Source organism: Apteryx rowi, unplaced genomic scaffold (assembly GCF_003343035.1).
Source record: "Apteryx rowi isolate R43461 unplaced genomic scaffold, aptRow1 scaffold_191, whole genome shotgun sequence".
Taxonomy (NCBI): Eukaryota; Metazoa; Chordata; class Aves; order Apterygiformes; family Apterygidae; genus Apteryx; species Apteryx rowi.
The window spans coordinates 252,762-279,683 of NW_020448208.1; the positions used below are offsets into that span (position 1 = coordinate 252,762).

General features: G+C 37.2%; 2 protein-coding genes across 11 annotated transcripts in view; one reads left to right on the top strand and one right to left on the bottom strand.

Moving 5' to 3' along the window:
- The window catches only part of AKIRIN2 (akirin 2), a 17,920-nt gene extending 1,125 nt beyond the window's left edge, over positions 1–16,795 (top strand). Inside the window, exons 2-5 of one of the 4 annotated variants that reach the window (XM_026062674.1) lie at positions 11,061–11,204; positions 11,782–11,931; positions 15,719–15,790; positions 16,113–16,795. In XM_026062674.1, coding sequence (XP_025918459.1) covers positions 11,061–11,204; positions 11,782–11,931; positions 15,719–15,790; positions 16,113–16,123 — 377 coding nt within the window. In that variant the 3' untranslated portion in view covers positions 16,124–16,795. The other 3 variants (XM_026062672.1, XM_026062675.1, XM_026062673.1) reach the window with 3 other exon arrangements.
- A 5,783-nt stretch (positions 16,796–22,578) lies between these two features.
- ORC3 (origin recognition complex subunit 3) overlaps positions 22,579–26,922 on the bottom strand; it is a 41,663-nt gene continuing 37,319 nt past the window's right edge. For 4 of the 7 annotated variants that reach the window (XM_026062663.1, XM_026062658.1, XM_026062659.1 and 1 more), the window contains 3 exons: positions 24,908–25,024; positions 23,716–23,789; positions 22,579–23,071 (listed from right to left, as the gene is read on the bottom strand). In XM_026062663.1, the coding sequence (XP_025918448.1) occupies positions 22,966–23,071; positions 23,716–23,789; positions 24,908–25,024 (297 nt within the window). In that variant the 3' untranslated portion in view covers positions 22,579–22,965. The remainder of the gene's footprint in view (positions 23,072–23,715; positions 23,790–24,907; positions 25,025–26,922) is intronic. The other 3 variants (XM_026062661.1, XM_026062656.1, XM_026062655.1) reach the window with 1 other exon arrangement.

Consider the following 26,922-nt stretch of genomic DNA (forward strand, 5'->3'; position numbering starts at 1 on the left):
GGCGGCTCGAGCGTTGTCCGAGCCGAGGCGGCGGCAGCTCCTCCCGTTGCTTAGACCTCGAGGGAGGGGGGCGGGAGGGCGGGGAGCGCGGCCTGTCATCAATCACCTGCAAAACGCCAGTGGGAAAAAGGCAAAAGCAGATAAAGGGATAATTCCGTTTCCAGTCCCTTAATGTGTGTCACGGTCCCGAGTGGCCCATTCTGTGGCGTTCTTAAAGTTTCATATAAAAACCAAGTGATGAAAGCGATTGTGTGCAAGTGCGAGAGTTGCCTTTAGGGCAGATAAAATGGTATTAGGCAGTGTCTTCGTGTCGGAGATGTTGGTTGAGGAAGAAACCTTTTTATGTTCTGGTTCGTGATTCAACTGGTGGCCCTAAAACCACCAGGTCTGCTTGTGTAATTGTGTCAATTAAAAATCAGCCAAATTTATTTCACCAGTGAGTACGGAGAGGAAAAAGGAATGAATCTTGGCAGGGCACACAAAATTGATCGGCCCTCCTATGGTTAGTCTAGTGGGTATTCAGAACGTTTATGCTTGCAATCATGAGCGGTTGTAGTGATGAGGTGTAGATGTGTCTTTTGTGTGCAGGAAAAAGCCCTCTGTAATTGTTATAACTGAGCTCCTTTTCCTGTTGCATTCATTGCTCCTTTTTATACAAAAGTTGCTCCTGGAGAATTGCAGATATTTACCAAGCAGTAGGTTTAAATGTGTTTTTAAATTGCCATGTCCTTGTAGCACAGTTCCTTGTTTCAGTATTTTGTTCTGAATAGTATTCGGTAGCACACGGTTTTTTACAGCTTTTAATCAAATACCTCCAAAATTGCTGTAGGGAACCATAGAAAGATACAGAGGACGTATGAAAAACTGTTTTCTTACACTTGACATCAGTGCCTTGATATTTTTTTAAACCTCTGGGAAAAGATGTTGGTTGAATGAGTCAGCAGTCAGGGATGAGATTTGTGAGGGATGATGCTCCCTAGTACAGTGAGGCATTATATGTACTCTGAGATGTTTGTTTAAAATCAGAATTAATTTAATTCTTTTTAGAAGATGAGGTGTTGCTGCACTGCAGGGATTTCTTTTGGATTGTTACATTGGGAATTGGAGGGCTTAGATTATGAATATCTAATAAAAATGTGTTCTGGCCAGTAAATACATATTGCTGAAAGGAGACAAAATTTTCAGCAGAGATATTACTTAAACTCCCATCTTAATCTGCATGAGGCTCTTAAAATCTGAAGATGTTACTGAAGTTGAGCAGATACAGGCCTCATTATCTCTTAAGGAAAATTAGTGGTATAGCTTGTAATCCATGTGAAAATGTGATTACGTACTGACAAGGATTTATTTTATATATGCCATTTTATAATATAATGAAAGGTAAAGGACAGTGAATCAAAATGTCTCTTACAGTGCTGAATGCTCCTGAGAAAAACTTTGCGCACATATAAGTTGTGCACATTTACACAACTTTTGCATGAAAGCTCCCACTCAGGTTTTTAATATAAAAAAAAAATCTTTATATAGTGCTAGTGCAAATGTGACTGTTAAAGGAGCTTGCTTAGTTTTTTTCTTTTGATTAAATGTAGTGATATTATTACATTGTGTATATTATTCACTGATGGTTAAAATGAGCCTATCATTTTGAAGAGGTCACTTGAAAGATGGTGTGGAATTAATCTCATCTAATTTTGTAAATGTACGTCTGAGCTAATAATCTGTTGTTTTCTCGATAGTTGGTGTGAAGAAATAGATGGTTTGCTCTAGGGCTTTGACTTGGGATGAGACAAAGTGTGCCTCAGAAGTATGTGCTGTCCATTGGCTGTTGGAGGAATTTAAATGGCCATTTCTCATGTAGATGTCTATATTTGGGTCTGATGAATCTTGCTCTATGCCTGAAAAGAGTTCCAGCCTTATGTTAAAAGTGATTCCAAATGAGTGACTGTCTTGTTCAACTTTTATATTGAGAAATTTAGCAACAGTAGCCAGAGCTCAATTGAATTCGCTTACAGTTTTCTCAGTATATTACTGTAATGCTTAGGTTTCCATTGCTTGAAGAAAGAATGTCTGCCTTAATTTTRTTTAATGAAAATTGATGTTCATATGAAACCAAATTTCTGGATATAAAACCTGATGCTAATACTTTATTTTAAGCTCAGATTAAAACATTTTTTTTTTCTGCCTGATACTCTGTGTCCTGGTACTGTTTAACTTCAACCAGTGGAGCATATGGTAGCACCTCAACATCTGGTTAAACATTTCAAAAATGAATTATCTGGAAGCAGAATACAAGTTGACTGAAGTGGGGGGCTGAGAACTAAGGATACAGTGTGGTAGTCAGATGAGAAAATAGTTGTCTTTAGATAATGGTCATAGGCAAATAAACAATATGTTAGAATGCTTATTCAAGATGAAATTTATATTTCACAAGAGTATTTTAATAGTTTGGTCTTATTTGAACAGCTGTTAGGTCACTTCCAGTTTCTCAATCAATTTGGCAGTCAAACTGTAATTGTGGCTTCACCATTTATACTTTCTGTGGACTTTGTACGTGAGTTTTTCTGACTATGTTTGGTAATTTTTGGATACCATTTTTTCCATCTAGGATTATCTTTTTAAAACTGTGTTCACTATGAGCAATACAGAATATAGCTGCCTGATATAAGATGGTTTTGATATTGAAAGAGTAGCTCCTCTTTAGAAGTTTCCTACTTTGTGAATATTACAGATGAGTTTTACTTTCATGAAAGTTTTAGCTGTAAAGGAGACTGTTCTGTATGATCAAAATAACTTTTTGTTGGATAGATGCCCTGGAAAATAATGATGCTTTGAATGGCTGGGTTGAAACAGGAAGGTAGTTACAAATGTTTACCAGGTTGAAGATTTTTCTCTGTGGATTGTTAGGGTGTGCATTGTCATATCACACAAGTATGGATGAGCAGGTGGGCTTTTACGAGGAGGACTGGACTTGGATCTGTGTGCCTGTGGATGATGCATTGTATCTTTCCTGTTTTCTCAGCAGTCTTAAGAATGCTGTCTTATTTTTAAGTTGTTGAATAGGTTTTAGATGATGAAAGGGGGGAGGAGTGGAGTAATTCTGTTCCTTATCCACTGGGTGTCTTAGAATAGGTTATTTGCAGTTTTATCCTGATGGAAGATTACACTCTCTGCAAAAATTTACAAAGAAAAAAATTACACATTAAGCTGTTTCCTAAATTGAAAGGTGGGTCAGTGTGAGAAAGACCTCTGGATATTTCTGATCCTGAAGCTACAGTGGGAAATATTGTCCAAAGAAATGAAGAAAAAAAAAAAAGTAATGTTGACCTTAGGGATTTAAATCTCCTAATTCATCATGCATGGTAACTGAGAAARCAAATTGAGATCAGTAGCTTTCTTCCGTACTACTGATTCAAAATCAGATTTGCAGAATCAGTAAGAATATTGTATTTAAGATAGTTGGGGAAATCTCTTCAAAATCCACAAGCTAACTCTTTCATCTGACCATGCAATTTTTTCTCCATCTGAAACAGTCATCTGCCCAAATGTTTCCCCGGTAATTAACTGATGTTGCAACCCAAAAGCTGTAGTGGGTGGGGCTATTGAGAACAGTCCTTCACCTCAGGTCATTGGTTGAAATCCAAGCAGAGATAATATCAAACACTTGACAGTATATAGAAGCTTTTGTGTTTATGCACTATTTCGTATTGGATATACATAATTGGTATTTGCTGCTTTAATGGCAGTCTCAACAAGTGAGGCGACTGATTGAATAGGTGCGAAAAGTGAACTATTTCCTACAGACTTATCTCAGAATTGAGGCATGTTAATTACTCTGCAGAACAGTGTACTGTTACTGCATCCATCTTGTGGATAAGGCTAGCTTTCAGGACCGCTGTTTCTTGTTAATTCAGCGCTGAATTATTACCTTTCATGTTCTTGCCCCCAGTCTTCAAAAAAGAAGGTTGCTATCAGGATAAGAAGTAACAAGTGATGAGTTCTGAAATAACAATTTCAGTTTGCAGGCAAATGTCTATAGTTAAAGGTGACAAATAGTTGGTTTTAAGAGTCTCCTCTCTCATAAGTGATAATTGAATATTTACAAACAGAAGCTAGTTGAATTTGTCTTTATTGTATACTTTGCTCTGTCACAGAATAATCTGAAAAAATATTAGACCCAATTAACATCAGTTTTTAAAGTTATGCAAAATAACGTGGGTCTGTTTCAATAGGAAGAACTGTTAGTCTTCCCCTTACTTAGGCTGTCCTCCTTTGACCTTTGAGTTCCCCTCTTGAGGAAAGTTGACTACTTCTGTCTGAAACTTTCAGTCAAGTAGCCAAGTGCAGATTTGGGTTCTAAATGAGCAAGTCTAATGGCTTTGGAATGTGGTGTGTTAGTTATGCTACATCTTTTTCTGCTTAATTTCTGTTTTGTTAACTTTTATTGGCATGTATATCTATTGCTAAATTACCTTGGCAAGATGCCAAGTTTCTCATGCTCCAGTACTGCAGCAGTCGTTAGGGGTTTAAAAACAAAATATTCCCAGCCCTTTTAAAAAAAAGAAAAAGCACATAATGGCTGCATCTGGACTTTCTAACTTAATTTATATGAAAATTTTCTATATAGGTGCCTGTGGTGACTATAAATGTTGAATACTCTTGGTCTTGGATGTCATAAAATGTTGAAGCAGTTCTTTGTTTCAATTGCAAGTCTGATAAATGCAATGTGACATTTTTTTGTGTGTGCAGAAAAAGACCTAATTGCTATGTCTAATACATTTTGCATTGCTTGATTTATTTTTCATTGCTCAATCCCTTGATCAGGAGAACTGTGAATTCCTGAAATAACGCATTTGGAAAACAAGCTAATCCTTGTATAAGCATCAGACTTGTTATGGAAGAACCAGAACCTTCATCAGTCCGAGACCTTGAGTAACTGGGTCTCCAGAGGTGGCCAGTTCTGTGCCAGAGTCCATCCAGAGTTTCTTCTGTTGATTCTGTAGCTGTAGACACTGGCTGTGAAGTGTCAGCACATACCTGTTATCAGTGCTCTGTCTTAGAGTATAATCCTCTGCGACAAACATAATTTCCAAAGGTTTATTACTGAAGTCTAACAGACCATGTCTAATTAAGAAAGTAAATTATAGTGACTGATGTCCATGACCAAAGCAAGACTGTAAGAGGAGTATCTGGATCATTTTAATTCCTGTCTGTCTGTGGATTGCCTAGCTAAGTAGATATGAGTGAAGAATGTTGTTACCCACTGCTCTGTCGCAGTGCTCTCCTTAGGTAAAGTTAGTGTCATAAAATTGATGTTGTGTATCAAAGATCTGGTGGGGAAAACAAAATTAGGAATGTGGTAACATCAACTGAATGTTGAATAAGGGAGATTGGCTATTGAAAACACTCTGCAGCTGAACTAGCACAGTGAAACAGTTTTACTTTAAAAGGAGCTGAAATCCCTTGTGTACATCTTTATAATGTATGCTGCTGACATCAGAATAACATTTGATTGATTTACYTAGGAGAAATCTCAGGCATGGTTAAGGTTTGAATGTATATGTTGAATGGTGACATCACAAACTGAAACCTGAGCTTTAGGTTCCATTTCAGGCCAGGAAAACTGCTACTCTGATTTCAGCCTATTGAGTCACCATCCTACTTGTTTGCCARAGTTTCCTTCAGCTAAATGAGAGAAGCCAAGAACTGAGATGTGAGATTGCTAGCTTAAAAATCAAGCCAGAAAAAAAAATCCTTCAAGGGAAACGATCAACACCTTCGCAGTTGATAAGCAATTATTAAAATGGAGAAAATAATTGTTTGCCTTGTTACCTTTTCAWACTGAAATCCTGTTTCAGTTGTACATAATTTCTAGATAATTACAGGTCAGGATGAAGTAATTAGATGATAGAACTTGAAAAAGTAAGTTTTTGTCTCTTCCTCATGAGTTAAAGGAAGTAAGAAATAGACATCACCTCTTGGAAATGAGTATTTGCCTTTGTAATGTGTTAGTGTGACAAATCATATTTCAGGTGTCAAACTAAGATTCTGAATTGCCCACTTTAGGTTTCATCCTCTTTTCACTAGCTATGAAGGGAGTTTAAACATGTAATTTTGATTTCCTGAATTATATCTTAAGTTCTGAAAGAAGACTTGTGTGAATGCTGTTCTTCATCTTAATGCAGTATTTTATGAACAAATATACTATATGCTCTGTCTTCATACACAGAGCTCTAGATGAAAATGAATAACTATCCACTTCCTTATATTCAGCTGTATTTAATTTAATCCCCCACGCCTTTAACAGTCATGGTCACAGTGACACTTTCAATATATCATTCTTTATCCTAGTCTTGAACCTGACCTTTCAACTGAGGGAAGAGAAGAGGCATAGAGTTTAGTCTTGCATAACTGTGGCCTGGGTTCATAGTCATCTATGATTTTGAAATGTCATTTATCAAGTATTAATTCATTTCAGTGTGTTAGCAGTGTAGATTTTTCTTGGTACTAGCCTAGGTCCAGCAAGCCTGATTTGCACTTTAATCCTTTTGCCTGGTGTTTCTTGTTAGCCCTCAGAGGTACCTCCAGCCAGTAGGAAACAGTGAGCACAGTGGGTAAAGTGAAAATTGAAATGAAACTGAGGATGGGCCACAATGCTGCTTGATCATATTAAATATATATATTCCTTTCATCATCTCATAAAATCGTTACCTGAAATACAGTATCTGATTTGAACTTCAGCACCTACAAGGTGCTGTAGATGGATATGAATTTTTATATAAAATCATAGCCTTTTGAAATATCTGATGAATTCTAATCTGCATGACTCTGGTTCCCACTTCAATTTTATGGTGTTAAGATGCTTGCTCATACTTAGGTTTTCTTTAATTAGTGCAACTCTAGTGCAGTTAGTACAATTTTAGATTCTAGATTTTAAAATATAATTTGTTAATTAAAATGTTTGTCATTGTTGAAAAAGACAGTTGGGGCCTCTGCTTTGAGGAACACACACAAAAAAAGTCTGACACTAGTTAGATACACATTTTAACTCAGTTGTCAATGGAGAGAGACTACTTAACACCYTTCACTTCCAGTTAGCTTTAAGAAACAACTGAAGAGTCAGGAAGATTTTCTGGAATGAAAACTAGGGAGGATGAGGTCTACTAATTCTAAGTTTTGATTAACTAGGCTTTACAGTTAGATGTCTACCATATAGATGCTGTTCAAAAATTGTTTGGTTCTTGTTGTCTTAAGATTTCATGGCTTCTTTGAAAGTTATGTACCCCAAGATCTTCAAACATCTTCAAAAGATGTTCTGATCAGAGAATCTGTTGGTTCATCAAGCATATTTTTTGTGGATTTATTAGGCAGAATGCTAAGTGCAGGAAATAAATTGGTGCATTTAAACAGATTAAAAAAAAAACAAAAAAAACAATCCTCCAGAATGTTTAAGGTAGATTCAATAAAAAAAACCCTTTACATTTAATTCAATTAGTTTTTGTGCAAATGCAGTGTGACAAATTCAGAATGCTTTATTGACTATTTTAGGCGCACATGAAAATTAAGAAAAGGAATGAATGTGTGTTGCAAATACTACTTATGTGTATTTGGATACGCTCTGTATTAGGCATGCCTGAAAATAACACCTTTATTATAAAGGTGTAGGATTTAGTTGCATCCTTAATTGTTAATCAAATAAGTGAAATGTTTTTGAAAACAAATTTAATACAAATCAAAGTCAAAATTAGTGTTAATTCAGTGTTCCTTGCTTAGTGACTTCAATTTGTCATTCAGATTTTCATTTAAAATCAATCCTGAGTATTTGAAAGTTTACATTTCACTTGACAGTGAAGTAGTTTTGTCTAAAATGTTTTATGTCACTGTGTGTAAATAAAAATACATTTATTTACCCAGTCTTTGATGCTGCAAACACATGCCTGCTTAATTTGAAGCATTAGTGGTCTGATCGTTCATGTGAGAAATCAGTGAACAGTTTGATGTTAAGCTAAGCTAGTATTTTTCAACTATTACGTGTTTTACAAATGGTGGAGATAAGGAAGTATAAGATGAGTCATCCTCACAGTCATCTTGCCTGCTAGCAGCTTAGTAGGGCTCTGATCTTCCACTGTAGTCCAGTTCTCTGTCCTGAGCAGTATTGCCATAAATCTCTTAAGTTACACTAAATATGGGGAAGCTGTTTACCAAAACAGGTTATGTACATGCTTAAGTGTTCAGACAGGATTTCAAATTTCAGACTTGCTTTTTTGCTGATTGGCTGTTTGCAATGTAGATAGTGTACTGGCATTTTTAAGTAGTCCCCTCCTCTCTCACACAGTTGGAACCTAAAGTTACAGTAGTGCAGTTTATCACAGGTTTTTTTGTTTTGTTTCTCCCCCCACCTTTTTCTTCCTCCAATGTGCCAGGCAGTAGCTTATTCGGAGATTTTTGATTTTCAGAGTAAAATTTGAAGATGGCAAATTACAAAATAATGCCAGACTAGAAGTAGATGGAATTACAGTAATATCACTGAGATGTATAGGCTCATAATTCAATATAGTTCTAAATAAATTGTCTATTCTTGGTGCACAGAACTTCATTTTCTATCCCAGTTATTTCCTTCCCCCTCCCCGCTATCTTTCTTTTGCTTCTCAGTGTGCTTGATTGGGTGTTTATTCTTGTGGTTTTATCCACTGACCAGAGTCTGTTTAGGGTTTTTTTCTTCATGATTTTTGAAGGTTAATCTGTTTTCAAAATATTTTTGCATAAAGCTAATATTAAGCAGAGCTGTAGTTTTTTTTTTTTTTAATCAAAGTTATTACATGTAAAATTTGATTGATGTTTTTGCTATTCATTAGGAACCTGGAAAGTATGCCTGAGACCAAGTAGTAGCAAAAGATGCATATGGTGTGTTACATTCCTCAGTTAATATAAATATAGTCTGAACCTTTGTAATCGTGTTTTTTATAGTGTAAACATACTTTAAGACAGATATTGTCTTGTGAGCCATATGGGTTTCCATTGACAGTTGTGCAGTATCTCTCTAGCTAGAACAACAGTTGTTTCTGAGGAAAAGTACGGTTTTACCACCATAATGCTGTTCAGTAAAAATGTTGCAGTGCTGTATGACCAGTCTCAGAATATCTGAGGTAGTGTGTATCCATGTGACAAATTTTCCGTAGGATTTTAGTTAATTTTGGAAGCCTAATTGCACCTTGGTTTAACCTGAATTAAATATTTCTGTGGAGCATAGTAGGTATGTGTCCTACAAGTAGGACAAGTAGGTATGTATGTCCGTCCTACAAAAAGTGTGAATCCTCTAGCCACCCGTGAGTACTTATTTTACCTCTTTCTCATGCTTTCCTTTGCTCACATTTCCCCATTGTGCTTCTTGTTATGTCTTCTGCAGTTACTGCTTCTTTGACCCAAGTTATTGATCTCCTTTTAGGGGGTTGAAAATTGTACAAGCACTGATAAATATGTGACTGAAACAGTATAAATTGCAGGGCTTGTCATCAAAGGACAAAATCCAAACAAGAAGCTCCTTTGCTGAAGATGCTGATATTCTTCTTTCAGACTTGGCTGGGGACAGTTTCCTCTCTCATAAATTAGAAGCCCCCAGACTGCCTCCTGAAGTGGAAGAACCACAGTTGTTAAACCTCTGAACTAGGAGCTGGCAAATATTTTCGTTTGCTTTGTCTACCATGGACTTCAGCCGCTGGCTGAATAAGCTGAGTTCTGAAGTTACTTGCTTCATATGGTTGCTTATTAGAAAATGCTCTAGTACAGAACCTCATGAACATGTTATATACAAACACTGGAATTCAGTTGAGAAATTTTCATGCTGTTGTACTGGCAAAATGCTGAACAAATGTAGTAAGGTATTGAGTGGAGTCCTTTGACACTCTGACATGATCACATTGATCTGCATGTATGTGAGTTTGGGGAAGCTGTCTTTGCCAAAGGACTGGAAGCTTAGACTCAGTAGAAGCTGATAGTTGAGGGAAACTTTTTTGCTGTCAATGTGGATTTTTTTTTTTTTTAAGATAGTTGAGCATTTAAAATAAGAATTCTCATCAGGAAGAATTCTTTGGAGATCTCTTTCTGTGAAGCTGTCTATTGTAAAGTGTAGAAAATGATAATTCTTTTGTTTTTGAAAATATTTAATGTAGCCAGAAGATAGCCGCTTCGGCGCTGATGTTCCTGGGAGGTTTTTGCGGCATGGAATTTCAGAGGGCAAACACTTAGGACTGGTAGTTTTATTGCAAGAATTACTTCTTTTTTCTTCCTTGTATTTCTACAATAGAGATAAGATTTTTTAAGCAATTACTGTATTTTACCTAGCACAGTCATGCTGAATTACGTGTTGCCTTACTCCTTTGAAAGAGACTATCGATCTGACCAGTATGTTTACTTGGATAGATCTGAAGCTGTCAAAAACTGCTCATTATAGGAGACTTTTGTATTTTGCTTATCACTTTAGTTAAGATTTTAAGTAGTAGTCGCTTTAAGAACATTCTATTTATATTTTGCTTTCCCCACCAGTTTGCTGCCTATATGCCAGTAACTGAACAGCCAGGAATAGTATTTCTTTTAGATGTTTTATTCTGGAGTCTTCTGTCACCCTTAGCTATATGAGCTATAAGCATGGTGTGTGGGGGAGAAAGAAGGTAGCAAATGAAATGTATGAAGGGAAGGTGGTGAATACCAGTAGAAGYAGAAGTTCTAAGGCTTATTTTTTATCCGTGTATACACTTGGTAGTTCCCAGATTTTAACCTTACGCTGTTTTTTGTTAGCTGTATTCTGGCACTGATACTTGACCTTAACTAACATAATGTTTTTCAGTCTTTTGATGGGAACAGTCAGGAGTTGCCTTTCCTTCAGTTAGCTTCATTATTTGGCCTTTGTCTTACATAAAATTGGTAGTTTCTGCAGGCTGTATTTTAACAGTCTAACTTGTATCTGTTAATTATCTACAGTATTTGGTGTTTGAAATGGAAGTAAAGTTCACTGAGATGCTGAAATATAATTATCTCATGCTTAACTTTTATTGCTTTGCTTTTAGAACAAATTCTGTACAACATAAAACAGGAGTACAAACGCATGCAGAAGAGGAGACACTTAGAAAATAGCTTCCAGCAGACAGATCCTTGTTGTTCTACTGATGCACAGCCACATGCATTTCTTCTCACTGGACCAGCTTTGCCAGGTGCCTCAAAAATTCTGTGCAATTCTGGTGTATGTTCTTGGAGTCTGAGTAAATAATTTTCCCTAGTTATCTGGTGTTTCATGGCATATTCTCACCACTCAGTGTTGTATTTTTGGCAATGCTAGCACTGATCTGGAGAATTCTAGTTTCTCATTGTGAGAATTAGTAGGGCACAAAGTTTACAACACTTTCAAGAAACCATCCTGCTTACTCTGCCAGAGATCTTACAGTAGGCTTTTGTGAAGCAGTAGTCTTTGCAAAAATATATTTTACTGTAATTTTTGCTAAAAATAGAAGTCTGAATTTGTAAATAGGGTACAGTAATTTTTTTCACTTTATCATGTTTGTGTAATACACTTAGTCTTTTGATATCAGTGCATATCATGCATTACAGATATCCTCCTTTTGAATGTCCAATATTTTACTTTAATAATAAGTGTTCAGGTGACAGAGACAGTTCTCCAAATGTTTTGGAAAATTCCATTAATGTAAAAGATGTGAAGAAAATGAGATCTAARAAAAGTGATTCTGAACTACTTTAAGTAGTTAATTGTTATGCTTGAATATTTAATCTTAGGTACTTCATCTGCAGCATCATCACCATTGAAAAAAGAACAGCCTCTGTTTACTCTCAGACAAGTTGGAATGATCTGTGAACGTTTGCTGAAAGAACGTGAAGAGAAAATCCGTGAAGAGTATGAAGAAATTTTGACCACAAAACTTGCAGGTATTTTATAGCTCAATATTATTTGTTAAGATGAATTTGAAAGCATAAACCTTTTTCTAATACTAATATTATGCTGTGTTTTTTCTGACCTAACACGATTAAGAAATGAGATTACACATCAGTTTTTCTGTCCTGTATTCAGTTTCTTTGATGGGGTGTTCTCTTCTATGCTGCCTTGGGTAGGAACTGTGACTCTTGGGTATTACTAATCAATGGAAACAGAGGTTTTATTTCAGATGGAACTTTCTCTTGCTATCATGTTTGAATTGACCATTTCCTCCTTATTTTTTGCCAGAAAGACTTTCTGTTTTACTGACTTAAGAGCTCTTTGTGAAGGACTTTTTTTTTTTTCTTTTTTTTTTCCCTGCTTGGGAACTGACTTCCTTTTTCTGGAATTTGGCAAGAAGACAGTACCTAAGATTTCCTTTTCTCTTCCCAGCACTTGCCATTACACTGCTGCCAGTGGTTTTCGGTAGCTGCTTGAGTGCCAGTACTTAGCTGTATTTCTGATATTCTGTGTTGAATTGTTGTATTTCATACAATTCTGCTGGTATTTTTGTGCCCGATGCCAACTTGCTTTTCCATAAGGATGATGCTAATGTCAGTCTTGTAAATGTGATCTTTTAGTTGTCAAAGGAAAAGGTATTTATGTCCTCTACTTCTAAGCATCTTTATAACATCTGAGCACCTAAATTCTGGTGCATTCAGAGGTAGGTGCCTTCACAGTACAATTCAGCATTTAATTTAATATGTAGTGGTTAGTGTGAATCTAATAAACATGTGAAGGTACTYTTTGGCAGCAAAATGTCTTTGAATGCACACTGCTGTTCTGCTTCCCACATGAAAACACATGAGACTATAGTTTGCAAACCTATTCAGGTAGGGGACTAAAACCTCTGCAAGCATGCCCATGCTGAAAGTCACCAGGCTTGTGTCAGGCTTGTGGGTTGCCCATGAGAATATTGTCTTTGCCCCTGAGCCTCTCTTCTGTGCGTGCTGGTCTGCCATTGCTGTGTGAAGCCACTATAGTTTTAAGTCCCTTTAAAATCCACATTTATTTACAAATATGGCTAATCCTATATTTTTACATTACTTTGGGCCTAATGTTCCATTTCTACATTTTTCCTTTCTAACCTGTTTCAAACTGGTGAATTGGGGCTGTGTAGAGTTATTTTCTTCTGTTTTACATATGTTAGGAATTGAGACATTTGTTGCATTCTCCTAAATGCACTCTAGTTAAGGGTGATCATAAACATACCTGGTCTTCAGCTGATTATTATACATTTGTCCCAGATGCTTCCTGAGTACAAACCTGTAGTCCTTCACAGCAACAACCCTCGTGACAAGTTCCTCATATGTCCTCCTTGTCACTCCCAAAGGGAACTGTTTTTTTTTTTNGGGGAGAAGGAGGAGGGATTGTTTTTTTGCTGTTGTTACAGTGACCCAAGGTTACATTTACTGTTTTGAGGGCAGTGGTCACCAAAAAGAGCTATTAGAAAGATTGTTACTGCATTCCATATATCCAGCCAATAGTAGGTTTTCAAAAGTATGTGGGAATTTAGAAAGAAACTGACAAAAGAGTTTAGAATAATTCCCTAAATAGAAGGCCAGTTATGTTTTTCTGCTGACAGAATGGTTGTATTCTTTCCTAAACTATGTACAGTAGGATCGTACTTGTTCTTACAGGCCAGTGAAGTCAATGGTAATATAACTGGTAATTCTGTAATAAAACTTAAATGAATGGCTTCTTCCAAGAGAAGTAACTGAATGTTTGGATCTCGGATATTTTTCTCATTTCTTTCTGAATCAGGGTTTTCTTGTAGTTTGCCGGATAGCTCCTTCTCCCCACCCCCCCGTTCTTTGTAAACAGAGTTGCTTTTTATATGGAATGGGTGTTTGAATGGAAAACACAGATCACTGTAATGCCCTTATTTCCCCTTAAGCCTCTGCTATATGAAACCTCTGTTAGCATTAACTTGGGTTTGCAAAATCCTTTGTAGGTTTTAGAACCAGAGGAGGAGGGCAAGGGGCTATGTGAAACTTCAGCTCCAAGGTTGTTCTAGAATCTGCTTGTGAAAAAAGGCTTTCGATACTAAAGTTCAAGTCACAGGGTATAGTAATAATATTTGTATGCATGGTATATAGTCATCTTTTGACTTAAAGGTAGTTATAACATCTACAATATGGAATGCCACTGGTGTAAGTAGCTTTAGAAGTGTTCGCTTAAATTTTCAGCGGTTCATTGTAGCTTCCTCTTACCTTTGGATTGCTTAACTTTTCCAAATTGAACACCACAAGAAAGATGATTTTTAGCAACAAGGGATTTTTTAAATTTCCAAAGCCACATTTTTAACAAAGGTACTGCAAAGCATCTGTGCATTTTGACTTACATCTTTAAAGAAGAAAGCTTGCAAATGGGTTTCTGGCCTTTAATACATACTTTTAGGAAAAGTTCTAGTCACTGTTATTCTTGGAAATGGTTTCTGGGCAACAAATCCCTCAGTGTGCTCTTTGTGTTATTTTGTTGTCTTGCTAAGATCCTCACATGGCTGCTGAAAAGCCATCAATCTCAGCTGCACTGAAACAGAGGTTGTGCTTGTGGGCAGAGGGGAACTGGCTGCTATGACACTGGGCCTGTTCAGTCAAGGATGAATGTCCTTAGATCGTGAAGTCAGGTCCGTACTTTGGGCTGCTGCTGCACTACTTGCTGATTACTGATACGCTGTTTACTTCAAAGGTGAAGCTCATCCCTTGCAAGAGGATGGGGACTTTAATGGGGCAAACCTGTGGGACTAGGAACCACTACAAATCTAACTGCATTTTTGGTTGAAGATTGCCTTCTTTGACCTTGCCCTTTTCTCAGAACACCCCACATTGCTGCACATGTATTTTTCCACAAGGGAGGAAGGGAAATGGAGAGGAGCGGCATCTGGTAGATATTACTCTCCTTGTTCAATTTCCTAATCTGAAAGGTGATATCCTGCTGATGAGTGCAGTAGTAAAACTAAATAAAATATTGCGAATGTTTTTGTATGTATGTGTTGTATAGAAATAATCCTTCTGGGAAATAACAGTTTTTAGTTCAAATCCAAATGAATAGTTTTCATGTCTAAATTTCATTTCAGATTACACGACAGCTCTTTTCATGAAGTCCAGAGTCAATTATGTCTCTCCTACTGTGGCTACTTTTGTGATTGAAATTAGTCAAGTATTAGTCACTTAGCCTTTCTTCCTTTTGGTTTCTTTTGCTTTTGATTTCTGGCAATCACCGAAAGAATTTCTCACTCCGTGGCAAATCCCTCTCCTGTACTTCTGTGTTGCCATTTCATTGAATTAATTTTCTTATATTTGGTCGTGATTAGAGCAGAGAGAATTGTATTTCCAACCCTAGTAGCACTGTCCTTAATGTCATGTCTGCTTATCTGTTCTGCCCCTGTTATACGTGTGTAAAATGGGCGCACTTGATTACTTCTGAGCATAGTGTCTGAAGCTTAATAGATGTTAGGCTTATTGAGATCTTTGCATCTACGTGCAGCATATTATCTTGGAGGATGTTTTTTGTTACAGAAATTTCTAAGGGAAGTTCTTTTAATTAAGGGGACATGTGCTGCATTGTTGTTGGGGATGTAAAGAAATGGCAGCTCTGAACTGTGTAAAGTCTCCTAAAAATACCGTTAGTGGGTGTGTGCTTAATTGATAAGACTTATGGTATAAAAGGTAGCTTTGAATATTTTTCAGCCTGAGCTAAACTTAATAGATTCACACTTCTAATGTTTCATGCTTGCAGAACAATACGACGCATTTGTGAAGTTCACGCATGATCAGATCATGCGACGATATGGAGAACAGCCTGCCAGTTGTGAGTATTTCTTTTGGTTCCTATAGCAGCATTAAATTACTGAATGTTCGATAATTTAAATGGCTATTGTTTGTTGTTTAGCTTCAGCTAGGCCCCAAGTTAAAATACTTTTAAATTGGTAATTTGGAAAGCTTAGGTTGAAAGGACAATGATGTTAGATTAAAATACAGCATCTGTTTAAAAATTTCTAGAACTGTCTCCCATAAAATGCGGATTTTGATTTTGAAGCAGTTTTTGACATTGTCCTAAAAGATTTGGGATAGATCTGGCTTTTGTTAATTTCATCATTAATGTGTGGTTGTTTTTTTTCTTCTGTTTTCAGATGTTTCATGAATCAYGTTTTCTGCATATGTGGGCTGCCCTATACACCCTCTTTTATTGTTGCAAGCTGTCCCAGTAAAGACTTGCAGCAATGCCATATTTCTCCCCCTGTGAACACAGGTTATTTCAAGCTTTTGTCAGTGGCAACCACTCTTATGCAGCAACTGGTTTTGGAGTGCTCCCTGATGTCAGTACCACCTGGATGTGGACCTTTGCTACCTGTAATAATACCAGTGGCCTCATTTTGCTGTATCATTACAATTTGGCTTCTTATGTTAATAAGTTTGAAAAAGTAAAGGATTAAAGCTGGTGTTCTAGAAGTTGCCCTTCACTGGTTGTGTAAATAAAAATGTAGAATGACACTTCTGACTGAAGTTAGTGTGGTTTTCATAACTGTGCACTACAACAAGGCTGTAATCACAGTTGAATTAGAATGTAATCCCAGGACAATTTTAAGCAAATAGCCCACAGTACTGCCTGTGAAATAGTGAAGGAGGGCATTTCTGTATTCCATGACTTTTTTGGGAGTTAAGAATGGGTTTATATGATTTCTCATTTTTGTAGTTTTTATTTATTCTATCAGTCTTTAACAAATGTTTATTGCTGCAATTTTTCAGTGTATCATTGTTTTACTGCCCTTGTAGTACTGGAATTTAGTTGGAAGAATAAAACATTTACTTCTAATCTGTTTGTTTTTAATATGCAGGTGGAACTTTGCTGTGTATGAATAAACTTAAATCTGAGTGTTTAAATGAAAACTTTATTTACTAGCAAGTGTGGAGTGGGTCACAATTTTAGATTAGGAAAGGGAGGTGGATGGAAATGTCTCATTCTTCAGAGGCTAAGAAATCTTTTAGATTTGCATATATTGCTTCCTGTTGTGGAAGCATGTTTGTTATATAACTGACAAGAAACTATTGATTTAACATACTGCAGCTGACTCATAAAACAGCTGTGCTCTTCTCCCTTCAGATTTAAGTGACGTGTCAAAGGAAATCTGTTTGCTAGACCAGGCATTTGCACCACAAGTGGGAACTACATAGGTATTGGAAGAGCTGAAGGTGTATAATCTTGGTGTTCTAGGTTTAGGAGTTTGCTGCCAGATATGTTCAGCTGTTTTCAAACTGCTGTATCAATRTTGGTTGAGCATGTCTGTGTAATTCTGAGTATCAGTGTGATTTACTGAAAGCTTATTACATAGTAAGTCCAGATCTGTGTGTTATAGGTAGAATTACTGTTTTTCAGATGACTTGGATTATCTGCTTTTGGGACGTGGAGCAGTTTTAAAGCAATCTTTTGATTAAACTATGCTCCTTTCTAAATTTAACTTACTGCCTGTCAGCTTCTGGTTACACAGAAGTCTTTTGTAGCATATAGCTCTGTACCATTTCAACTACACGGAGAGAAGTTTTAGTTGAAATGTAATTGAAACTTCAGCTGGTGATGGTTATGATTTCAGGGAAACCATGCCTTTAGCTCTTAGTGAACTTCCATTCACAGAGTAGTGAGATTACAGGTTCAGAACTGTGCACACAGGCACAGGATCTGAGTATTCTGTCTGCTTCCCTGAAACCTACCTTCCCTCAATATTGGGATTATTTTTACTCTATTATCAGAATTTTAGAAATGGAAAATCTCTGCTAGATTATCATCTCAGGTCTTCTGTTGCTGAAGATAAAGACGAGACAGAATATGAGCTGTCATTTCTGTTGTCTGCCTCGGGGTTCTCAGTCCCTTTCCTTCTTGTTCCCCATTTTAGGGCTTCATTCTTTTGTTAATTTGCCAGTGTAGGAAAGCACACTGTTGCTTCTAGGTGTACCGCTACCCGATTCCCAGCATCCTGATGCATCTCCTGTAGTGTGTTCTGGAAGATCCCTGTTCTGACTTGATAAAAATGTGTATATCTCTTAATGATAACCTGAGATTGGAGTAGAAGTAAGATACCAACCAGTATGATTGTCTCTGCACCTCAGCTCATCTTATCCTTTGGGACATTAAGAGCTGCTGTAAATAAAAAGTGATGTCATGTTAGCACCCACTCACTCCTGTGCGGCTCCAAATTAATACATAATAAACAGTCTTCTGCCAGATTAAATATAATGCCACCATGGGTGTTTATGTATCGTAACTATGGCATGCCTAATTTGTGCCTGTATTGAAAATGAGGTTGCATTCATCACATGACTTTTTTTTTTTTTTTTTTAATAACTGCTGCTTGTTCTGTCTTCAAACTGGCTGCTTTCCCTAATCTCAGTGCTTTTAGTGTGAATTTCTGACATGATGAATTTTCTGTGAAAGGCTTGTTCCTACAGGTGACTCTTTAAGAGGAAAACAGTTGGCTGGTTGGGTACTGTTCAAAAAATATTATATGGAATTTGGATTCCTTGAAGAGAAGGCTGGTGCTTAAAAATGTTTTGGAGAGCCTTTTCAGAAGTTTTCCAGAGGGGTTTGAGTGAAGCAGAAATGGGTAAGATTCAATAAATACTGAATTCTTTGCACTGCATGTTTTGGTGGCCACATTGAGAATCTTGTTTCCATTTATATGGAGCTGGAGTCCGTCCAGAAGCAAAGCAAGTCAAGGACAGTTGGTTTCACTCTATTAAGTTGCAATTAAAGATCTTGGTTAACCTATTTTTAAGCTATCAGGATGTAAATTCTTTTCAAGCAGATCTGTTATTGTAAACTTAAAAAGCAGCAGATACATCCTGACAGACTGCACATGTTGATTCTTATGACTAGGTATGAAAGGGTATAACTGTAATATTACTCAGCATTTTTCAAGGCTGAAAAGGAAAGAGTTTCAAGCAATTCTGTGTGCTGATGCTTGAGCTCTGCCTATGAGTAACTCTTGTACTGATCTCTGAAAAGCAGCAAAACTGTTATCAGATTCTAGTTAGCATCTGTGTTTTGTGACAGCTCGCTCCATTTGCAAGTTGGGAAGTGCGAAGGATTACCTGTATGATCCACAGCAGGGAGGAAGAAAAATGAGGCTGATAATGTATTATGAGTTTATGCTCTTGTTCTGAATCAGTGCTATGACCTTTGTATTGGAAGGAATTAAACACTTTTACCATTTCTGAAATTCTCTGAGATGAAAAATGTGAGGAAGAATGTTTGGCTCTAATACAGGTATCTGGTTTATTTTTACACTTCACTGCTGTTGTAGGATCCCTGAATTTTTCAAAGTTCATCTTAAAGGACCAAATTCTCAAGTCCTTTTTTGGTATCTGAAGCCAGTAGTGTAAAGAGGTGTCAAAGAGTAGCAGAATATTTTATCGATAATACAGAAAATTGGTGTACTACTTAAACAATAGATAACTTATTTTCAGGTGTAATTTTTAACAGCAGTTTTGCTGGAATATATGGGTCTTGAAAAACAATATAATTATTAATTCAGAGGTGAGACTTTACATTCTTACAGTTTCAGGCCTAGTACCACACTATAAACATTTGGGGGAGCTTTTTTGTCATGTTCACTTTTCATGAACATTGCAGACAGGGGAGTTTTCTTGGAATAACTGCAGAAGACATTATTACTAGGCAGACAGTTGTAGAAACTAAAATTTAAAGTTATGTGTGCATTTGTGCTTATGTAGGTAAGGCCTACCGTATRTATACTTCTGCTATGGCATGCTAGGTGAATTTGGGGTATTTACACCATCAGTAGTAAAAGCATATGAAGGGCCAAATAAATGCTAAATTCATAAGCAGATTACCTGTAAGCAGAAAGCTCAGTGTTCAAATTCTAGCGATAGAACTTCATCCAAGGAGAAAAAGCACCATGTGACACTTAAGAGATCTGAAATATCTCTGCTCTTACAGAAGTTGATGCAAAATTCTGCAATGTTAAACTCTTCTCAGGCAGTTAGGACTGAGACAATTCTAGCCTCTAAAGAAAAAGCAAATTAGATTTGAGATTTATGAACAGTTTTGTTTAGTTTTTTTAACTGTCCAACCCTCCTACCCTCCTTGCTCAGGAAAAATAAATTACATGACAGTCTTTACATAATTTTAGACTAGTATTTTGCTGTTACAATTTATGAGGTGCCAAGTACAGAACTAAGGATTTGATCCTGAGAAACCATGTATCACATAGTAAATATAAGTGATGTTAAGCTTCAAAGTTTGCATTATTGGTTAAATGGGGGGGGGAGCTAGTAACTATTTATTTTACTTATTTTTAATGCTGTCTGCTCCTTTTAATAGCTTAAAAGCCACATGCTGTTGAGGCTTGCTCCTCTTATTTCCAAATATTTTATCCATAAAAGGTCTAAAAGTTACAGTTGGAATGCTGGCTTATCTTGCATCTGGGGGGGGTAGGAAGGGGGTAGAGGACAGGTGTGCAGAGCAGTTGGCTGCATGTGCTCTTGTTGAACACTGAGGTATTTGGCTGTTTTGCTCTTTCTTTACTTTTTCAGGTGTATTTACAACATAAATAGGTCAGGTTCAGAAAAGAGAGTCTATGGAGCTGTACTGAAATTTCTCATTTTCCTCTTTATACAATTTATTGTAAGATTTCCAAGGAGCAGATACTAGGGAGTTGTCTGATTTAGATGGCTCTGGCTTGGTCTCTGGAGTTTTTTGTTTATCCCCTTGTCTTGGTACACAGAAGAGAAGAATTAGAGTTCTTTTGCAACTGCTTCACTGGGATCTTCAAAATCTTGYTCTGCTACTGCCTGAGGTTTTGTCATTACTATTTGCAATTTTTATGTTGAGGCAGTATAAAGAAAGACCAATAAACTTCTACCTCAAACTCTTAATTTGCTTTACAACATTGGAAACTGGGCCTTTTCTTAATTAAGCACAGCAGATAGTGTTACTGTGTCTTTGCCATCCAGTATCTTTGCAACTAGGGCAATCACAAAAGATATGACTAAAGCCTGTATCTTCTCTGATGGTATCTAAAAACCTAACCTATCTTATATCTGCTCCTCTGTAAATACTAAGTTCTAGGGTTGTTGTAGCAGGACTTACCCATGTCCTATATAAAGCAGATCTGCTGTAATAACTGATTCACCATTTGGAGCTCCAGGCTGCAGTTTTCTGCTGTGTTTTTTAGTGTTTTATGAGGAGTAAGTCTGAAGTTGGGGACAGCTGTGCCAATGCAACTAAGCAGAAGCATCTGGATTCTAGCAACACCTGCACAAAACAGCCCATTTCCCTCAGGAAAGTCTGTAATAGTCTTATACTCAGCTGAGGCAGTCTGGGAGTTTTTCTGGAGGTAAACAGTCTTCTAGAGTAAACTGTGAGCAATTAGTATTTGTTTTTTCTTCAAGTAGGCTTTACTTTTCTTTAACTGCAACCATTTACTAAGTGATAAGACTGACTTAAGTCCCCACACACCCACCCTGCTGAAATACACATCTTGCAGCCCTCAAGGCAGTTTATCAAAGTATGACAGATATATATATTGTTCTGGAGGGAATACAGCTTTTCCCAGGGCTGGAAAACATGAACATAGGTCATCAACATACAGAGCAAATGTATTTAAAAGCTGCAGCGTAGCTTTTAAATGTCAGTTTAAAACAAACAAGCTAGTTGTTATAATGCAGCCATGTTCTTCTGCTTCCTGGAATCAGGTGTAGACTTTTCTTAACACAGCCTCTGTGTCCTTGGGAACCCAGTACTCCAGGGATGCCTGTGGATTTTCCAGCTCTTTTGCACAGCACTTTGCTTTGTTACAGTATCAGGAAGTGATCCTTGGCAGACAGTAGACAAGGAATAGCAGCAGATCGTTGGCTCCTTCCTGACTAAACACCCATTTCATGACTGCAGTTATGAGCAGCTGTGAGCCATTCCAGTCCTGTTCCTACAAACAGTACAGAACTGGTAACCTCAGGTACAGACAATGCTCCATATAAACTCAGCTGGAAGGAGCTCGCAGTGTGCACAGGGCACAAATGGCTTAGAAGATTCTGTCCATCAAAAGATTCTGTCCATCACCTAAGAGCTGTTAGATAAGTAGTGTTTTAACACTGTCAACCAACAATTGCATTATTCTCGCATAACTGTTCCCTTTGTCCTATTGTACAATACTCATCCTGAAACAGAGAAGCCATAGTTTAAACCTTACATGCAGATTTTATTACCTTCTTCCAGTGCTCGAGTGCTAGCCTATGCTGACATAAATTCCACTGACAGCAAATGTGGCTAGTACTAACTAGCTAACTATAAAAAGGGAACAGTTTAAACAGTTTGAGAAGAGCAAAAGCAAAGGGCATAAATCTATCTTCAAAATTATTGTCCCTTTCTCCTCCTGAACAAGCCTTTCAGGGTTCTGTGACCAGGTCTGGTCTGTGTATAAAACACTAGTTGCTTTGAAGAGTATGCTGTTGCTGCTGAACATGGAAACTTACTATCCTTTTTAGCACAGTAGGTTGATTTATTTTTAAATCCTTATCTGGAAGGCATTTTGTAATGATGACTCAAACCCCATCAGATTATGCACAAATTAACAACATCATTGCTTCATCATTTCTGTATTTTATGTCCAATGTTCTCATTTTGGCTTGGTAGCCTGAATTATATCAATATAGTCTTAACTACCACACATCAAAGATTAAAACTGGTACAGCAAGCAGTATTTGCAACATCAGTACTAACAGAGCAGTACATTGTATATGGAGGCTGTTTTACAAAAAAAGAGGTAGCATTTTGTTAACAGTTCATCAAGGAAATCAGAATATATCTTGCAACATGCAGCCATGTTTGCATACTGAGTCAAAAAAACCAATGTTACTAAAAACTAGTTTAGTAAGAACAAAGCCATTGCACCATGTTGTAAAGAACCTGTTTATTAAAATTTTGGAGGCACACAYAACATCTCTGTAGTCTTCCTTCATTAACTTGGCCGCTTAACAGCCTCCCCATGTCAACCTTGCCACATGATCAGTTTTCTGTTTGCTGGGCTTTATGAAGCCTAGGAGTTCCAGTTCTGAAACAGCTCGAATAAAACGAGCACTGGAGACTTCAGTAAAGGAAACTGCGTATGCATTTTATGACATAAATTGACGAAAACACCATTCTCTCTAGGAGGGAAGTCTGGTGGCTACAGGTTGCACAAAATGTTGAGTCGAACATTAAAAAAACATTCGAAATAAGGACAGAGCATGGCTTGCAGCCTACAGAAACACTAGTATTCAACCTAATCAATATTTCTTCTGCTACCTGAATACAGGTCCCTTGACAAGAAAATGGGAAGAGATAATTATACACATTTTTTTTGAGGTTTCATAAACACTGCCACATTCGATTTACTCACTATTCAYTGTACCTCTCTTACTGCATTCCTCACACACAGCTATGTATCTGTGAGTTAAAGAGATCATTTAGTTTTGTGTTAACTACAAGCAGAACCTGTAAAAAGTGAAAGGCCTTATACTAAAGGAAAAATAGCTTTAGCCATATAGTATATAAATATTCTTCCTGTAGTTAAACCTCCTTTTGTTACAACTATTCAGCTCTTCTCTGTGGCAGCAATACTATTATTGCTGGAGTTAGTTAGTTCTCAATGCACAGGAAGATGCATTTTAAAAATCCTGGTTCACTAATCCTGTAAGCATTTGAATGATAAATACATTTAAGAATGAAATAAGAAAGGATACTGGATGATGTCATCCACCTGGTCTGAGGCAGCTGCATTTGGTCCCTCAACTGCCATCACCACAGTTGAGAAGGCCTAGAAAGGGAAAAGCAAGACAGATTTAATACATTTCATAAACAGAGCTGCATATAAAATGATGAGCTCCAAGCTGATCATTATCACTTAGGAAGAATGAGATCTTAGAATGATGTTAGCTCCATGAGAACATCAGTTCAACAGCAGTCAAAAGAGCAAGCAAGGTTAGATATTGCCAGGGCAAGAGTACAGAATGGACGAGTTCATGGAGCAACGTTCTTTCTTTATGTGCCTGCATTTTAAATGCTGATACAGTTCTGTTCCCTGACCTGTTCTCAGGAGGAATATAGAGCTGAAAAATGTTTGCAAAGTGAGACTGTTTAGTCTGAAGATGGTAAGCAGTCTGTGAAGAGGCCTATAAAATTCTGAGTGACATGAAGAGGCTGGAGAGGGATCCACTGTCCACTTTCTTTTACAATACACAAACAAGGCAGCAATGAAGCATATTCAGAACGAGGAAAAGGAGAGGGTCCTCTGCACTGCATGTAATTAAGCTACAGAATTCCTTCCCACAGGATGCTGTGGTTGCTAAAAAATTACATTGGCAATGTAATGCAGTTATGCCTACAAAATACAGAGAAACTATTCCAATTTAGGAATTTTTAGACCTAAAACATGGTTGGTTAGCTGAGGAGTATTTGCAGAATGTATCATATATGTGCATATCCTGTTCTTATACTCTTACTGTGACCAAAAGCAGATAGAGACAGGATACTGGGCTAGAAGGACTTTGCTCTTCCCTAGCAGAAGCATTCTGCCCAAGAGCCCCACTTCAGCAACAGCACTTGCCTGTTTGTCACACAAGAGTTAAAATAAAGGGGAAAAAGGTAGCTTTGTGAAGCATAAAATCTGATCTGCACTGAATACAAGTGAGATAAAGGCAGAAGCAAAGATCTTCATCACAGAGTAATAATGCGAGTAATAAATGATTCACAGTAGCCACAGGAAGACTATAGGCTGGTGGTCTGGAGATACTGTGTGTTCTTGCGTGGGAGGGACTGAGATATGCAATGACTTCAGCTGTCCAAAGGGGCAATGAAGAAAAGCAGACATGCAGCAAAAAAATAAGTCAGTGAAATACTGAAAGCAGTATAGGCACTGTTTGTATTGTCACATACCTCTAACCAATCAACCAGATTAATCAATCTGCCACACTCCAGGTGAAGCTTATACACTATGCATATGTCAGGGGCTTTATTAGAAATGGTTCCTCCATCACTTTTCAAAGCTCGATTCTGATGAAAAGACAGAACACAAAGGCAGTAATTTTGATCAGTTTTTAATCTTGAACAATCTCTAGGGCTAGATATCACATTACTTCAGGAAATTCACAGCTAGTTTTGCAACCAAATATTTACTGTTTGTATGTTTAATGGCAAGTTGATGGTTCAAAGAAAAAAACCCACCACAATCACCAGCAAAAAAATAAAGTATATCATTAAAAAGAAGAAAAACACAGCTACTTCAGTCCTAGTTTTCCTTGTACTATTTAAGCTTCTCTATTCTGCATTTTTTCTATTTTTCTATTCTATATTTCTATTCTACATTTTAAGCATTCTCTGTTCTAGTGGTAGTGCTTTTCTGATTAGGCTTTTCCCATTTCCCTTGCTAGTTCTATTTATGTATCAGAGAGAAATATTCTGTTCTACAGATTCAAGAAAAGAAGCCAATCATGATTTTGTCTCTGCCTTTACTACAGAGCAAACAGAAGAGTGTGTTGTTTCCCTCCCCCTACAAAAGGAAAGAGGAAGTGTTAGCAYAGATCTGTAACATGTACTAAAAAGTGTAATTGCTTCTCTCACTTCAGAGTTTCATTTTTAAAAGTGTAAAAATCATTTCTCTCTGGCTTGAAAACCAGCACCTATAAGGCAAAAATCTGATTTTTCCCAAATTATTCTCTGTATCAGGAAATCCAAGTCATCAGCACTGCACCATTTACTTGAGAAGTAAAAAAACCACTTGAGCTAGAAGCAAAAGTCTCTGTATTGCCGCAGCAATTTATGACATTTGACATCAGTTCATAATTCTGTTCACAGTTTTCAGTTTCCTTCACTCTAAGAAGCCAGCTCTCTTAACATGAAAACAACCACTAGTCATTGCTTTCAGTTGCTACAAGTTCTTGCTAATATGGTTTTTACATGCTAGTAAAATATATCAGTTATTTTTAGGGAGTCAATAAAGCCCTAGCATGGATACCATTACAAGTAGTAAAGTGTTTCAACATAGGAAAGCAGGTTGGGCAAAGAACTCAACTTTGTTCACAGAATCTCTAGTTTACCTTTTATATACATCAATTCCTGCAAATTGTGAGATTGAGATTCATGTTTGGACTCTAGCACTTACAAGACACAGTTTTCAGAAACTCAGTCTAACAACTTGCAAGTTTATTTATTCTGTGCAAGGAACACAAAGCTGCAGACATTAGGTTAATGTCTGTCAGTTCAGTTCAGATAGTCTCCAGAAATTCACAGTAACATAGATAAATCCTCAAGATGTCACAATCCAGACATCCATCTACCAGACTATAATTTCATATACCACTGTGCAACCAGTTAGTACAGATGAAGTTACACATTCTGGCTGATCTAATGGCTCACCACTGCCCAAAGGGGTAGCTGTGCATGCCCTGCTTTCTCTTCTCTGCTCTGCTAATTCTCTTGACTCTGTGGCTTCCTACCACTCACCCTTGCACTAACTCTGGCACTGGCACTCTGACAAATGATTGTCTAAGATTGCCCACTATAAGGCTTTTTTTTTTTTTTTTTTAAACAAAACTTAACTTGTCAATTAACAAGCTGAATTGGCTTAACAGAGGGTCCAGCAAGACATTAAGGGAAGAAAGATAGAGGGACCATGACTTTCCCCTTTTCTGAGGCAGCAAGCTGTCAGAGCTGCCCAACATGTAACAAGATGCTTCACCCTAACCATGCCTTGCCTTCAAGGCCAGATCAGTTATCAAAGTTAAGGGAGAAAACTTAAAGTGCAACTGCATTCTCCTGGAACAGGTTAGGCCATAGAAATTAATATATAGCTAGACCACACGCGGATGCTGAGAATTATCCAAGAAAAATATTACTGATTGGCACTGCAGGGTCTCTGCCAGCATCTGAAAGAATTCAGGCTCACCAGTGAT